The sequence below is a fragment of the Xiphias gladius genome, chromosome 23 (assembly GCF_016859285.1).
Source record: "Xiphias gladius isolate SHS-SW01 ecotype Sanya breed wild chromosome 23, ASM1685928v1, whole genome shotgun sequence".
NCBI classification, from domain to species: domain Eukaryota; kingdom Metazoa; phylum Chordata; class Actinopteri; order Istiophoriformes; family Xiphiidae; genus Xiphias; species Xiphias gladius.
Genome location: NC_053422.1, coordinates 23,267,570 through 23,285,016, shown reverse-complemented (window position 1 = coordinate 23,285,016; position 17,447 = coordinate 23,267,570). Strand labels below are relative to the sequence as shown.

The 17,447-nt window shown below is 38.8% G+C and overlaps 1 protein-coding gene across 1 annotated transcript in view; it reads left to right on the top strand.

The window, feature by feature from the left end:
• Positions 1–17,447, top strand: part of LOC120785812 (AF4/FMR2 family member 2-like) — a 134,314-nt gene that overhangs the window by 50,104 nt on the left and 66,763 nt on the right. Inside the window, exon 4 of the mRNA XM_040120771.1 lies at positions 936–1,369. Within this exon, the coding sequence (XP_039976705.1) occupies positions 936–1,369 (434 nt within the window). The remainder of the gene's footprint in view (positions 1–935; positions 1,370–17,447) is intronic.

Here is a 17,447-nt window from a genome sequence, read left to right as displayed (position 1 = left end):
AGCCACGCTAGCTGTTTCCCCCTGCTTCCAGTCTTCATGCTAAACTAAAGTTGCATTTTTGCAAGGTGTTGCGTGTATCTCCTGTTATTCCGATTTGGGAATGCTCACGCATTCCAAGATGGTTACCCATGGTCCTAGTTTTGCAGTCACATTATTTAAATAGCCTAAATTAGCTAGTTTTGCAGATTTATGTATTAGGAGCCATTTGTTAACAAGTGAAACCAGGTAAAAACAAACAGTGTATAGCTCCTTATAAATTTTTTGAATCAACTGTATTAGTGTTAATATACGATTTTATTTAGGTGTAGCTGCCAGAGATTGTGACTTTGCAGCCATTTTTTTGGTTTGTTGATACATCTGCAGTTTTTCTATCAAGTGGGGGATATTGTTGCTGTCGATATCCACTACTCATGAGTACAACTAGGCTGCCATGAACATTTCTTCCCACTCAGTTCCTCATAATTAAGGTCTAAATTAACTGAATGAGTGTGGAATAAGCTAATAGGTTGCTGACTACCTTCACATTTAGCATACAGATGTGAGCGTGGTGTCTATCTTTTCAGTTAACTCTTATCAAGTGAATGAGAATGTGAATAAGTGTATTTCCCAAAATATGTATGACTTCTTGTATTTTTATATTTATGGAAAATCTTTGTACTTGCAAAACAGACTCTATCACTTTTTGGGAGGGATTTCTGGATATGAACATCTGCTTCCAGTGATAACCACATCTTGCAGTTGATTTCTAAACCACCCAGCAACCCATAATTTGTTTTGATTGAGATTGGCTCCATCCACCTGCGAGAAGGATTTTTTGGCATTCAACCTTCATTAGATTTTGACAGCAGAGAGCAGAGCAATATTCTACTATAACAGGTGTTGTTTTGGTGATTCTTTTCTTTTCGGTTTTCTTCTCTTTCCCTTCTCTTTCACAGATGGTGGCAATTTTCGAACTTCCACCATGGATGGTGGCCATTTTAAGTCTTCCACTAACACAGAAAATGGTGGACATTTTAAATCCTCCCCATTTGAAAATGAAACAGGTTCTCACTTCTCGACATCCTCATCCCCCCTGGCTTCCACATCAGTTCTGACAACGCCTACCCCTGGTCTAACTACTCCCACATCTGGACTAACAACCCCCACTTTCCCACCTGGTAGCCTATCAGGCAAGCCAGTCGCAGTTCAGCAGAAGCCCACAGCGTATGTTCGACCAATGGACGGCCAGGACCAGGCTCCGAGTGACTCTCCCCAGCTTAAACCCCCGCTAGTGGCCACAGAGGGATTCAACAGTAGTCAGGCTTATGGAGGAAACCCTGGAAATGTGAAGAATAAACTGCCAAAACTGAGTCTCAGTCACACAGGGGAGGTAAGAGAGCAACAACTGTAATGTAGTAACACGATATACTGTATATATTTTTAAATTTTATCAATGAATGGTCTATAGATTTTTCTTAAATCAGTATGTAACTCTAATAGGTTATAAGTGGTTATGATGATCTTAGCAGAAACAGGTCGCATATTATTTACCATTGGATACCAAATAATAATAGTAATAATAATAGTAATAATAATAATAACACTAATAATAATAACAATAATAATAATATATTGTTTTAAAAGTAATTCTGAATAATTTAAATTCATTTTATATCATCTAACAATTTCATAATAAGCCACCTATTAGCTCTTAAGCAAAAAATTATAAATATAATTTAACACAAGGGAGGACCAAGTAATGCTTTGTAAATGTTTAAGAAATATTTGGCCATTAAACACAATGCTTAGTATGGTGGCTAACAGAAAAAGTGTATATTTTTTAATAAAAAAACACTTTTTAAAAACTTTTAAACTATAACCAACAGCATTACGTAGCTTATAAACCTTTAAAGGAAGAGAGTGGTAATTTGGAATATATGCTTATTTGCTTTCTTTCCAAGAGTGAGATAAGAACATCAATATCAAACTTACATATATGGGTTAAGTCCAGGGTTGGATGCAGGAGCTAGTTTTGCATTAGCAAGTCTGTATAGACCCCTGTACTAAAACTTGTGCCATAGCCGGGAGATGCTGTACAATAGCTGTGTGGACGGATACCCTGAAAATAATTTAAATAGGTTCAGCATGCAACTCCCCCCAAAACTGCATATTGTAATTTTAACAATTCTCTTCATATATGTAAATAAACTGAAATAATATAATATATAGCTTTTTAAATTAAGTCGTAGGAAACTAGTCTCCATGCATGGAAACTTTCAGCATGTTGCACTTTTGGCCACACCCCCCAATCAGTGATTTAAAAACAGGGGTTTTACTTTTTTTCTTTCTTTATATTTTTATTTTATTATATATATAAATATATATATAATATATAATATATTGTGTGTGTATTTATATATATATATATATATATATCTCCATTTATTATTTGAAATTTTATTCTCTAAGAATGTTGAAGTTTAGGCTGGTTGATGTGGTGAACATTTTAACTGATATTCATTTTTTAGATAATAACAACAGTTCTCTCTTCTTCAAATGCAGTACTCAGTATTAATTTGTTTAATAAAATCATTGTGAATATCCACACATTTCTGTAATTGCTATGTCAAATGAATCTGACTTTACTAATTTTACTCCTCCTCAAGTCTCTCACTTGCTCTCTCTCTCTGCCTCACTCATTTAACTCTCTGACCCACTCTTTCTTTCTATCACTCTGTCTCTCTCTCTCCATCTCTCACGTTCTTGCCTTTTCCAAAAAGGAAGACACACCAGGCTTGATGATGTGTGCGTGTGTATATGTTTGTGTGTGTGTGTGTGTGTGTGTGTGTGTGTGTGTGTGTGTGTGTGTGTGTGTGTGTGTGTGTGTGTGTGTGTGTGTGTGTGTGTGTGTGTGTGAAACTAGTTGACAGGCGAGTAGTCATCCATATCGAGCAAGCCAGCTGTTCCTGTGCTTTGATAGAGCTGGTGTGTGTGTTTCAGTGTGTGTGTAGCACTCCAAATGAGCCCGGGATGGAGCTTTGAGCATATGGCATCGAAAAGGAGAACGCAAGGGAGACGGGGGAGAGAGGGAGGGAATTAAAATATACTTCACTTTCAACACTTTCTTATGGAGGGTAAGAAAGAGAGCAAGTACCTTCATGGCCACGAGTGGTTTCTTTCACTTTGTTTCACCCACACATCCAAGGATGCTCCATTATCGCCTGCTTACCGTTTAGTTTTCATTCCTCTCATATTTATTCTGGCGAGAGTTTATAAGAAATAAACTTAAACTCAATACAGACTATGGGGGAGGATGAGAGGGATATGAGAGGAAAAGGGGAGACTGATGATGAGAAATGGGGAGGGGATAGCAAAGAGAAGAAGGAAGGATAGAGGAAGACAATGACTGACTGATTACAGCACCTTATCATCGCTGTATTCATTCTGGTTAGATATTTTATTGGATGTGTTCTGCAGTTTAAACAGCAAATAGCCGCAGAGCAGAGGATTGAACCAAACAGCAAATGAAAGACTTTGAGAATCCTGCTGCTTGTTTTATGCCAGCAAACAAGGCTTAAAATGTCCACATTTTAGCCTTTGATTAGTGAATCTGTGAACTGAAAATGTAGCAACATAAAGAAGTAACAGTGATAGTCCTAATGCATCACATGAATGCAAAACCAATAAAAGAAAATACCTGTGGAGTGAATCAACATGATTGATTTTCCCTGTAACTGTTTTCAGATTAGTTCAGGTGCCATGAATGTGTATAAAATACTCAATATTTGGCTCACAGTTCTGTTGATGAGTGTCTGTGTGTGTGTTGAGTCATTCTATATGTGTGTGTGTGTGTGTGTGTGTGTGTGTGTGTGTGTGTGTGTGTGTGTGTGTGTGTGTGTGTGTGTGTTTGTGTGTGTGTGTTTGTGTGAGAAAGAGAGAGAGAGAGAGAGAGTGTATGCAATAAGCCTTTTAACTGCTGTGGAAGTGTTCTGTTAACACTATAGAATTATTGATTAGAGCCATTTATTCCCTGTGTGTGTGTGTGTGTGTGTGTGTGTGTGTGTGTGTGTAAAAGATAGAGAGAATGATAATATTGATCTTTTATTGATCTTTCCCTAGCAGTTACAGTAGGCTTAAATCTACCTCTAGACACACACACACAGACACACACACACACACACACACACACACACACACACACACACACACACACACACACACACACACATTCAGTTGTTGTCAGCAGCTCAAAGTGAGGCAACACATGGTTTTACTTTGCATTGATCCAGTTGGAGATATTATGATGTTAAGCCATTACTATTGTATTTTTATTACATGTACAATCAACCAACAGCATGGTGATATCATCAAATGATGTCAAATGCATCAAGCCAAAAGTCAGGTTAAAAAATAATTAAAAAGTAAAGTTACAAGCTAATACCAGCTAAACACATAAAGCTCCTGGAAACTTGGCTTAAATTCATTTCTTTATATCAGTAAATATCCCAGACTAAATAAGCAATTAAATTTCATTCAAGTTAAATAAAAGCAGCTTTACTTACTATTCATTAAGAATTTAACAGTCAAAAGCTCAATAGTTGAAAGTGATGAAACAACGCACCAATGGCCATCAATTTGAATCATTGCGATTCAAATTTAGCTAATTCCTGACTGGGTAAGCAGTTGATAAGAGCACTGAGAACTAAATGAAAACAGTGACTTAGCAGGCCAAAACAATGAGCTGAAAGATGCCAGAACTCACCGCATAGCCGAGAGAAAATTCTCGGTGGGTTCGGTACTATGAGCGAGCCTATTCACATCACATGGAGTCATTTGATCCATTGTTAATATCAAAATATTGATTGGTTCAGCTTTAATGTGTGTGTTCTACTTAACAAAACTATCAACAAATGTCAAAAGTTTATTGTAATGTCTTTCAAAACTCTCATTTAAAAATACTTTTTAAAAATCCTTTGTAATATACTTCATCTTAAGGTATCACAAAGTCATAATAAATTCAATAGGCTTGTAAAAAATGTTATTCTAATATCTTATTTTTTCTCCTCAAAGTGGAAAAACTAGCAGAAGAAGAGTCCTACACACATCAGAGAAACATTTATGCTTTACGGAAACACTTGCTTCACCAGAGGTCAAGCTGTCACTATGCTTTCAGCGACATTCAATTGCTTTGAGTTTCCATTCAGGTAAACAACACTCAAGTCAAGTGGATATACAAATATATTTACCAGACCCTGCGAGCTAGGCTGCAAGAAGGTAAACATGGAGGTGACAGGTGACATTTCCAACACTACTGTGACAAGTTTCATTTACATGTAGTTCAAAGTATAGAGTTGATGTAATTTCACACTGATTTGTAGGCCTGCTGTGGTGCTTCCATCAGACGTGTGTCGAGGTGCATACAGCGCTTCACCACTAATGTAGCGGTAAATAAGAAGCAAGGTAGACTAAGACCTCAAGTCAGTAATCGCCGTAAGGCCAACACCAACCAAATCAATTCCGCTCTCAGAGAAAGCATTCATTTATGCCTTTTTGCATGAAAAGATCCTGCCTTTATACTGTATGATACACTATCCTGATAAAAGGAACATGGGAATATAAATTTATAAATATTGATGGCAAGCGAAGAAGCTGGTTAAACTGACTTTAGATGGATAGATTCTTTATGTTTCAGTAGGAGCTGGTTTCTTGTCCTATACACAGCAGAAATCACTTAGCTGGAATATACTGCTAAAAAGGTTATGAAGGGACAGTTGGACAGGTTGATGCCAGGTTCACATGTAGTTTGAAACATTTCAGTGTCTATATGAAGTAAATGATCGCATGCACATGGCATGAGAGGATATGTTGTGATTTGAATCAAGTTCAAAATCGTGCAAAAATTAGAATTATCACGGTACAATTTATCAAACACATTTAGGCTAAAGGCCTATTCTAAAAATTTCCCTATGTAATTGGCTGGGGTTTAAATAATTAAAAGGACCGTGTCTTCCTGCAAATGGTGCGATCGTCACCTGAACTAGCTTTGAATATTTTAGCTGCTAAGTTAAATCTGGTACGTTAAATATGTAATGCTAACATCTGTGTCACTGAGCCTCGAGGATAAGCAGCTATAAGGGTCGCTGGAAGGTGCCAGATGATGTCATATACTAATTATTGCATTCATTTCCTATATCAAGCACCTATGACTTAGATTAGCTAGTGCAAATCAGCAGCTGAGTTACTGCCAAATGCTCATTACATTATGATCCTTCTGCCATGGTTAGTTATAGTAATTTCTAGCTACATTGAGCTTGCAGCCAAAATATTTAATATGCAACTAACTTTCTTATCAATCTGGTCATTTTAAAGCTGCACTAATAAATACTTTTATATCAGCAATGGATTAAATGACTATGTGTAATGTGAGAGGGGTTGCTTGTAGTGATGAACCCAAAGATAATTATCGCCACACTTAGCAGTTCCCCTCAGCTCTGCTGAGTGATTTAGCGTCCTTCAGATCATTGTTTTGTTTTTAAGGCCTGCAACTTTATTATTTTCACTCTCATGGCTCTCATAAACCCTGTTCCTGCAACAGATAGACAAAGATAGCTTGTGTATGTAGTGGAGCATTTAGCAGCTAAAGAGCTATTTACCTCAGGATTTGGTGGAGACCAAAACAGAGTTAAAATGCAAGTGAGTAGGCATTAATTTCGCCAGCGGAAAGGAAAACATGACTCTGAATGAACGTTAAAGCTGCTGTGTCTGCTGAATGTATACACAGGCAGCTCTTTGCTAACATATTAGCTGAAACATATTTTGTAAGGTGATAATATGTAAATTTTAATTTCTGGCGCCTCCAAACAATCAAGTAATAATGCCTCAAGATAATGTTTTGCACACACAATTATGGACTTAATTTTGGGCACAATGAAAAAAGAAAATGCCCCTGTAACATACCAAAGGAAATACCCACAAGCGACGACCTCCGCACCCACAGTGAAGTGGTCATGTTTGTTCTGTTCGTACGGCGAGGAAGGACAAGGATAAGACACTATCGGAGGAGGAGAGAAAAAAAAGATAGACGGATGAATGTAATATACTTTACTTTGGCAGTGCAGTCTCCTTGAGTTGAAGTGAGTGGAGAGTCGAAACTGAGGAATGGAAGGAAATATTGGAGAGAAACCCACCTTAGATAATAGGTGCTAAAATGAGGAAAGAATGTTTCTACTAACTGGCCGAAATTAAGTCGCAGTGGCTGCAGTAGTAAAATATCTAAATTAACATGAGACGTACCCAAGGAAAACTGCTCATTGTTTGTTTTCCAGTGAGCTATGGATTCAGTGCCTCAGAATGATTTACTTTATACTGTAGAAGTCAACAAATGCTTAAGGAAGCTTTCCCTGTTTGTACATTCATTACTGTAACAGTGCAGATGGATAGTCGGGCAGAAGCGGGGGAATAACGGTAAAATGTGCAGAGAAGGGTGTATATAAAATTGCAGTCTATAGAAATACCTTCTCTGAGGAAATAAAGCAGAGGCGAGAGAACGTGGCGACGAGAGAATTGGGGATAAAATATTTTCTCACTTCCAGCAGAACTAGAAGAGAGTTATGAGGAGTCTGCCAATGCAGCAAACAGCTGGCTTTATTTGCATAATACCCATCAGACCTCTCTTTCCCCTCAGGCTGCCTGTCAAATCATGACCGAGACGTAGACGAATATATACAGACACACACGACACCACCATTCACTATAACAGTACCTATATATTTATAGGCACCATGTCTATGTATCTTCTAGAAAGTAGTGATACTGTATCAAGCCTCTCTGTGACTCAGTGAAAGCTTTTGAACACTAATTTATTTGATTTTCATATAGCCAACTAATTGCCTCTGCGGAGAGAGGGAGATGAAATGATTTGGCTTTTATGCTGATAATAAAATGATCATAAAATCATCTTCTAGAACAAAGAATACAGTCCAATGAATCAAACTACCCTTGAGTGGCTGCAGCAAGACCAAGAAGAGGGTGCCTGGGGAGAAATATACTTAAAGCCAAATAGCATAGGGGAGGTCTCCCATCAGCAAGGTGCTGCTGGGGTGTCATCACAGCAATAGCTGCTCTGCGATAAGAGAGATCACAGAGGAGAGAGGGCAGCAGCCTGGGCTAGTCTCTGTGGGTTTTAAAGATCAACTTTTTAACACTGAGATCATCTTTACTTTCATTACAAGATAATCTGGAGATGGCTGTGCTCTGTGATAATGACTTCTTGTGAATGGTGTGGAGTTAGATAACAACGCAGTGATGTTATGTCATGTTATGTGACAATGTACAAGCAGCAAGGAAGCAAAAAGCATGTCAGAATCTGCTAGAACATTGCTGACAAAGTCAAAAGTACATCGCAACATTTCTCTTTACATTTCACAGATTGCTTTTCCCAAGAGAGGGCGCACACACACACACACACACACACACACACATAAACACACACACACAATGGTGGTTTTATGATTACGGTTGCCACAGAGCAGTTAGCTATTTAGTGCTGCTGTTTGTAACGGACATAATATGATTTCAGATTAACTGTTTACCCTCAGGATTAACATTATAGCTCTGTTTACTGGATTAGCCGCAATGATCATCATTGATCTCTGGTGTCACTATGAGAGGTTGATAGTGTGTATTATCGCCCCTCAGAGTGTCTTTATGTCACTCCTAAGTAAATCCCCCTTTCACACCTTCTGAATTAGACATTTTTCAACAGGCTGGTGAGATAAAACTGCTCTTATTTAAACATTTTCTGGCCACACAATGCTGGTGAATCCGAGGTCGGCAGTTCAAATTGGGGCAGGGCCAAGCACTCGACACACGGCGGCTCGTGGTGATCGTGGGCCAGGGGTCGCAGCAGTCAATCCCCACACTTTCACAGAAGCTTCCACATCATCTGCTGAAGTGATTTGGAGGTTTAGGGTGCCTGCAGCAGCAGCATGTACCTGCACCTGATGTCATGGGTTCAAGACTTTAATTCATAGTTTAAAGCCCAATTCTGTGACATTTTAATAAAAGAATTATGGGCCGTGTTGGAGGAAGTATTAAGATCCTTTTGAGTAAAAGTACCAATACTACAGTGTAAAAATAGTCTATTATAAGTAAAAGTAAGGCATTCAGAAGAACAGTAGTATTAGCAGCAAAATGGTCTGTTTTGCAGAATGGGTTCTTTTAGAGGCTTATACCATAATATAAAGTATATTATTGAATTATTATTCTATACGCACACACACACACACACACACACACACACACACACACACACACACACACACACACACACACACACACACACACATATATATATATATATAAATATAGTTAAGAATACTTAAGTCAATAATGAGAGCTGTGAATGTAGTGGAGTAAAAGATTATGATATGTTTTTTGTATTAAAAACATTCATCTGTAACAACAGCTGTCAAATAAATGCAATTGAGCAAAAGGTACTTGCCTCTGAAATGTAGGGGAGTAAAGGTATAAAGTAGCATAATAAATGTTTCAGTAATTTACAAGGCGCTCAAAATCGTAACATACTTGCTTACTTTCCACCACTGATTATGGGTAAACAGATGGTTGACGGCTCGGGCTGAGGCTCCTAGTGAGCGACTGAATCTGCTTGTTTGATTGATGATTGTTACATACTGTATGTTCCACGGTCATGTTACACGGTTAGGCTTTCAGAAAATGTAAATCCACATTTCTGATTTTTCCCCTGCCCTTTTTTCATTGCCCTCCCGCTCCATATATTTTCTCTTCTGATCTAGCCACAGCTGCTAGTTCTGGAAGTACATTTATTATTTCATGTGCCCACATGGTGTCAAATAAAGTGGACTGCCCGCTCTCCTTTAAAAAAATAGCTATTTTATATTGTTCCAGTGTTATGTCAATGTTTCATGCTCTTATGAGGCTATAGGCTACATCACAGAACGCATTACAGAATTAGTGTTTGGTAATATTTTGTTGAAATTCTTTATGTAATTAAATAAAAGAGGGGTGTCATTTTTTAGGATCAATCCTCAATATTTCAGATTGATTCCAAATGAAAAGTCCTGAACCCATTGCTGACATGTGACTGACATTGACACGCTGACCTATTTTAATGCATTAATATTAATTCCCCAGGATATTAAGGTGATAAAACATCCCTGTCAGTACTTCTACATCTTGACTGGTCAAATATAAAAATTACAACACAACTTCATTTTGAACAATAAAAAACTGGTCCAAGCGGCTAATAAAATATGTGACTATTCCACCAGCTTATGTCTGGTGCCCATAAAAATATGGTAATAAAAATCTTTATTGCTCTTGGCATTACAGAACAATACATGGAGAACCCCTAGTGCTAGCTCTTTAGTATTATTCATTAGGTTCTGATACAGGCCAGTGGCTGTTCCTAACTTTGTGTACGTGTTTGTGTGTGTGTTTGTGTGTGTGTGTGTGTGTGTGTGTGTGTGTGTGTGTGTGTGTGTGTGTGTGTGCGTGTGTGCGTGTGTGTGTGTCTGTGGTAAGGCCTTTTAATAAAAAAATGCCCCGCTGGGCTCTATGTTGCCAGTTTGCCAATCAGAGCATAGCCACAATATGCAAATCACACACACACACACACACACACATACACACACACACACACACACACACACACACACACACACACACACATACAGGGGCGTAAACACACACACATACACACATAAAAGCCGACACATGCACACACACACAGTGGGAGAAGGAGTGTTTTGATCTACCAGGGCCATTACAGACATTTTAAAATCCTATGAATATAAAAAAGAGAGAGAGGGTGAAGGATGGAAGTGAGTGGAGGAAGATGAGAGAGATGGGCGAGAGTGCATCAAAAAGAGAGGGAGGGGCAAGAGAGAGTGGGGAGGAAAAGTGAGAGGAGACAACCTTTCCCGTTCTTTTCTGTGTGCAACAGTTTATTGTTTAGTTCTGGGGGAGACTGAATGGGAGAATGCATCAGAGAGATTACATGGAAGATAGACGATTAAATGGCTCCCTCAGTCTTCCCCTGCCATTTGTTTTGCATTTTTCAGTTTTGTGTATTGTTCCTTGATATTCTAGGAGCCTGGCAGTGAGAAATGAACCCCTCCACGTTCAGCACAAAGCCTGAAATTTATGGAAATGCTCGGTATCAATAAACATGAAGCATGATTGGTTGATTGAACAAAAGGCGTCCTGCAATCAGAACAAATGCCTCGTCATTGTTAGTTGTGCATTGTTAGTTGGACATCAATACAGGTAGAAAAAGCCGCGTACAAACTCAGTCAAACAACCGTAACAACCGTAAATGATGACTAACAAGACAGTGTTATTTGGTCGATGTGATAACTTTTCTCCATTAAACTTCAGGCACCAAATACTCAGCTTAGACAAAACAGTGGTCATTTTTGGTGTTTGACCCTTGTTTTACATTAGAATTTATCTAATTATTTAGAGGAGAGGGGGGAGAGGAGAGGAGAGGAGAGGTGAGGCAGCTAATAGGGTGATTAAGGGGGAGGAGAGCTGCTGTTGAGAAAAAGACTTTGTGTTGGATTATTTTCTCCTTACAGAGCTTACAGAGAACCAGCCGGTGTTTTACACCTCAGCTCTTAACACCCTCCAAATCCCCCGATTTAGACTTAAACTGCATAGAGAGGGAAGAGAGAGGGAGGAGTGGAAGAAGGGAGGACGAGGAAGACAGGGGTAAGTGGTTGAGAGAAAGACAATAGGGGAAAAAGGGGTAAGGAGATGGAGGAAAAGAATAACAGGGCTAGACCACAAATGAAGAGTCAAGGTGGGAGATTAGTGAAAGAAGCCATTACTTCAACAGTTTATACCGTTGAAGTAATCGCACGTTCTCTAGCACAGGAAACTGTGTATGTTTGAAATGAACAGCAGAAACAGGCAAGGAAAAAAACTTTATTAAAAAAAATAGGTATAGATAAATACATCAAACTTTGAGGTGCTATTTCTCACCGATGAAAGAAAAGAGCCGAGGTTTAGACTGACAAAAGTGTGCATTCTGCGTTTGTGTGTCAAAAACTTGCTCACTTGTCATCCTGCGAGTGTGTCCGCGCCGCCGTGGTTTGAAATACTGCATCAGTGTTTCTGGCTGCAGTGTAAACACACATAGCTTACTTGTGAAGTCACATAGGTCTCACCTCATTTTATAGCTCTGTGGTTGTCAGCGTCCGGGCCGAGGGCCAACGCTGGCACCTGTGATGCTACTGGGTAACCTGTACAGTCGTAGCTTAGTCTTTAACACGTTTTATGGTAGTTCTACCAGACAGTGGAGCAAGGCAGAAACAGACAAGAGATTTGTGCGATGGACCAAGACATTCCAAAATAATGTATATTTAATTGTTCAAGTTGGTAATCAGGACAGACTCACAATGCAAAAAAACTCCTCAACATCACCCCCCCCCAGCTAATTTATCTTGTAAGTGGTATGAAACTATCCACCAAAAATCTCCATGTGTCCCACTGCTTTAATGCTCCATATCAACACTTCAGCAAAACTGTTGAGCGATAGTGGGCTCAGCAAGCCCTTTGGTACATTAACTGCTGGGTCTGTTGTCCATAACCTTTTGGTATATCATATAATTCCTTTTGGAAGTTCGTCTGAGAAAATGAAGCTGAACACATAGCAAATACATATTTTGTTGAACAAAAGCACGGCCTTTGTGGACCTATGTATGCTGTATGTACAGAAATACCACCACAGTCCACTAAAAATGAATGAATATAAGTAAACGAAAATGAAAAGGTTTTGAATATAACTGTAGATTACAGAATTGATATCATGTGTATCTTTTACTGCTCTCACTGTCAGTTCTATTTTTGCCCTTAAAGAGTCTGTTTGTGGACCTTTGAGTTGTTGCTTTTTTTTTTTTTTGTCACAGTGTAGTCAGGTACAGTTGTGTTGAAGCGTAATCATCAGTGCCGAGCTGAGTCGCTGATATTAACAAGAACGCTGCTGTTCCAATTGCTAATACTCCTCCCGTCCTAGGGAGTCTGGGCTCCTGACTTGAACTTTCCAAGTTCGAAACACCCAAGTACAGGAATCCGGACTTGGCGTACTCTGTATTGAGAAAGGCCTTTGTTCACAAAGTTTATGACTCCGCTTGCTACTGTTAGGCTGCGTTTTAGCATGTCACAGATAAAAACGTCCATGGTTTTACAATAAGCCAATAGACATTTTAACTTGTCTAAGCTGGGCCACCTAATGTCAATGTCTTCAAGGGAAGGGAATCTTGGACAATAAAAAAAAGTGAATGTACCATTTTCCTGTAGTTGCCACTCGAGACAACTGTGGCCACTGTTCAGCAAAAGTACATAGTCTCACATTAAACTACTATATGCACATCATTAAAAAAAACACTCTAATGCTTTATTTCACTGCTTAATTTCAATTTCAGTTTATTGCTGGCAGCACAAAAACAATATATGCTGCTGAATGTTGACAGGCTGAGCAAGTGGATCATTAGTCACTTGCAAAAGACTAACGTTAGATAATTGTTAATGAGGAGTATATTTTTAAACAGAGGATGAGCCAATAGGTTGTCTTTAATACAACACTTTCTAGATGAGATATGATTAGATGGTCCAAGGTGAATACGCTATATCTGAATAGACATGGCGTCAAAGTAAAAAAAATAAAAAATTTGTTTGAAATGATGCCATTTATTTTGTGGACAAAGGGGATTTATTTAGTCCTCTGGGAATTATGTATGTGTGTGTGTTTTTGTATATGGATAAAGATACAAATGCATAGAGGAACACACACAAAGAGCCACACACATTTGATGCCCCATTGTACTGCTGAGGACCCCTCCATCTCCTCCCACCCGTTGCCCCACCTCTCAAGAGCCACTTATTTAGTTGGTACACAGACATCATGCTGAGAACCACACACAGACAGACCACACACACAGTGAGCACAAACACACGCACTCCAACACATCCTGCCAACAGAACAAATCAAATATACTCAGCTTGAATTTTGCCTCTGAACATGCACGCACACATCTGTCAATCATTCTCTTTTCCCTGCTAAGTGAACTAGGCTGCAGTAGCAAAGTGTGTGTGTGTGTGTGTGTGTGCGTCTTTCAACTTTCCACTAATTAAAATAGAGTGTGTGACTATATGAAGCCCTTTTCTTTCCATTAATATAGCTCTGTCTGTGTGTATGTGTGTGTGTGTGTGTGTTTGTGTGTGTGTGTGTGCATGTGTCTATTTATAAAAGAGGTTTTATTTGCCACTGAATGTGTGTGTATTAGAGGGAGAGGAAGAGATAGTGTGTGTGTGTGTGTGGGAGTATATAGGAGGTGTTCTGTTCGCAATTAATCACAGTAGCGAATCTCCCTCCCCTTGTCGTATAATAGAGATGTCAGCCACAGCAGTAACTCCACTGTGCTGCTCCTTGGCTGCTGCTGTGCAAGTGGTTTAAGTATTATTGTTTATCTTAATAGAATTTCATTAAATTTCCGAGAGGTTGCTGTTAAAATTATTATACTATTCTGTACTTATACCCATAGGTTGCATTGACGGTTTTACAGCACCTTTGCTATAGGTGACCAACGAACACACAATCCTAGTGGGGAAGAAACTGAGCCTCTTTCAATAGTTTCTCGTAGGCCGAGCTGTTCAGGAAATAGAAGTGAAACTGGAGCATTCAAGTTTTGTTCAAGTAAGAAAACTTCATTCAGAATCACATTGATATTTGTAATAACGCAAATGAGAATAAATCCAGTCCGGGAACATATATCCATCATATGTCCAGAGAGGGAGGGTTAATTTAAAAAAACAAACAAAAACGATCTGATATTGTTCTTTATTCAGTATAACTGTTTTTAGCAGCATTTAATGAACACCTTTGCCCATAAGCCCAAGAGGTGAGGCGAGTCTACATAGCTAGGCATGGTTAGTTCAGACGTGTCAATATCATGGTTTCGACGTATAATAGCAAGTGATATAGTCTCATTGGTTCTCATTGGTTAAATATTTTGGTGGAGTCAAGGAACTATAGTTCTCCAAGCAAAGCAATATTGGACAAGTCACAAAAGACGAGGAATAAGACAGCAAAGAATTTACTTTATAAAGCACAATTAATGCTAACTGAAAAATGCAGTTTAGCTATGGTAAGTTAAGCTAAGCTAGTTGACATAGTTGACATTCCAAGTTCACAGTAGTTATAACAGTCTTGTTTAATAGAAAGCACTTTGAATTCCTTTGCTGCTGAAAGGTGCTATACAAACACACTCACCTTGCAGAGCCAGAACTTGAGTTCCAGCGCTAAAGGTTTGACTGGCTGTGGAATTTAAACTTATACCTGGACCTGGACTACTCAAGGCCTGCCTCATGCTCAATCATTTATTGTTAAAACCCCCCACTTGAAACAATTAGGGAGGTTCTGATCCAGAACGTGTTTTACCCTTATAAGCATAAAAAAGTAAGCTAATTACCTAGCTAACTTGGATATGAAGGGATTACAAATAAGCCATTTCCATTTCTATTATATATATATTTAATGATGAGAGTTCCTTCTGTCATCCAGGTTTGACAACATTTCTGAAACTGTTGGTTTTGGGCTCTACCAACTCCGGTGTTTTCAGTCTGTTGCTTGATTACACCTCCTCTGAAGATTCTGCTAGTGTATAGAAGTGTGCTTGATTGACATTCGTCTCACTCGCTTGGTAGTTTTGTTGCACCATAGTAAGTGCAGGATAAAGTTTCATCATTATTATTATTATTGAGTTCGCTGACATGATACTCATATAATTCTCAGCAATTCTCTTCCCAACTTGAGCAGAGGTTTAATCAGCCCAAATAATTCAAAGCACCTGTGTGGGAATGCAGGGCTTCTGACTCAACCAAAGAGACATTAAGCAGCTATGAATCACAGAAGATTTTTGTAAAAGAAAAACTACAATCAAGATAAGCATGGAATCCAAATCTAATAAATACAGAGACAGAGCACCGACTGTATGTGCAACAATGATACACAAATGTTGAACACTGGGCAGGTTGGAACTTTGGTAACAAGCACTGAGCAGCCAGTTGTTTAGTGACATTATTGTGAAATTTCCTCATAACAACGGGGGAAAACGGTTCTTGAAGTGAAAGGTTTCACTTGTCACAGATCTGAAATATTTTTCAGAGACGAGCAGCTTGAAAAGATACTGTAATGGGGTGAGCGTGAGCTGGAAGCTCTCGTCTTGGCATGCTTGATGGTGCACTAGGTGGAGAAAATGATTCAGTGGAACGTCAGTGCCAATGATTGCTGCTGCCAAGGAGATGCTGAGCTGTACCTCTTTTCATATGTGACCGTATGTGCTTCTGTACAGACGCTGAGTGAAAGAAATCCTCATTCTCCCTGCAAATGGATGTATGGAATCCAGCCAAGGGAAAAAGTTGCGTTAGAAATGCAAAAGATTAAACTTCACAGTTGAGTGAGTGACTTCTGCTTATTAAATAAAGAACAAAGCAAAGACTACTACTACTTTAAGTAACTTGAGAAAGTTAATAACAACCATCAGTTATTTTCCTCCAAAATGACATCATAGCATTTTAACCATCAGCTAATCAATCGTGTAAAAAAACTTTGCTAATTTTAGTGGTACAGCTCCTTTGGATGGATGACTTTGGGTCGTACTAATACAGATTGAAGCGTTTAGCTTGGCTAGCTGGCTTCAGGATGTGATCCATCAGAAAACAAGGCTAATGTTTTCAGCTAACCCACTCCTGGTGCAATTACATGGTCCACTGGCATTGATCATAGCTCCTCTTCTTCAATCTATCCTCCTCGCTCCCTCTCTCACCCCCTTTAATGGCTAAGTCAGTGTTAAATGTTTGATAAATGAGTTTTGAGAACGCTTTCCCATGGATTTATTAAAATTCTATAAAAAACCTCTTTTGAGTGTGTGCGTGCATGTGTGTTTGAGACAGAAAGGGATGGAAAAAGGTAGACTATTATACTATATATGTGTGTGAATATTAAACACGCACACACACACACATACAGAAGAAGTTAAACAAGTTAACAGACACACAGCCCTGACACATCACTGTGTTATTGCTAACCTGTTAGCAAACATTTGCCTTTTTCACATCGAGCAGACTCTTAGCAACACTGGAATTCATTTAAAGTCATGTTTCTGCCATGTGACAAATATACACCTCATTTAGCTCTATTTTGGTTTCTGATTACTGCTGAGAAATTTAACTGGTGCTGAACAGGTAGTGTAGAGTTGGTTTTTACCGAAGCTTTTTGGCTGAAAACAGCTTCTTACTGCTGCTTGCAAGGTTTATGTGAGAGAAGAGACTAAATCAATAATATATGTGCTGTAAAACTAAAATAATGAGCTATAAAAAAAAAAGGGGCTAAAAGCTACATAGAATGTTTTCGGCTCTCAAGAGCT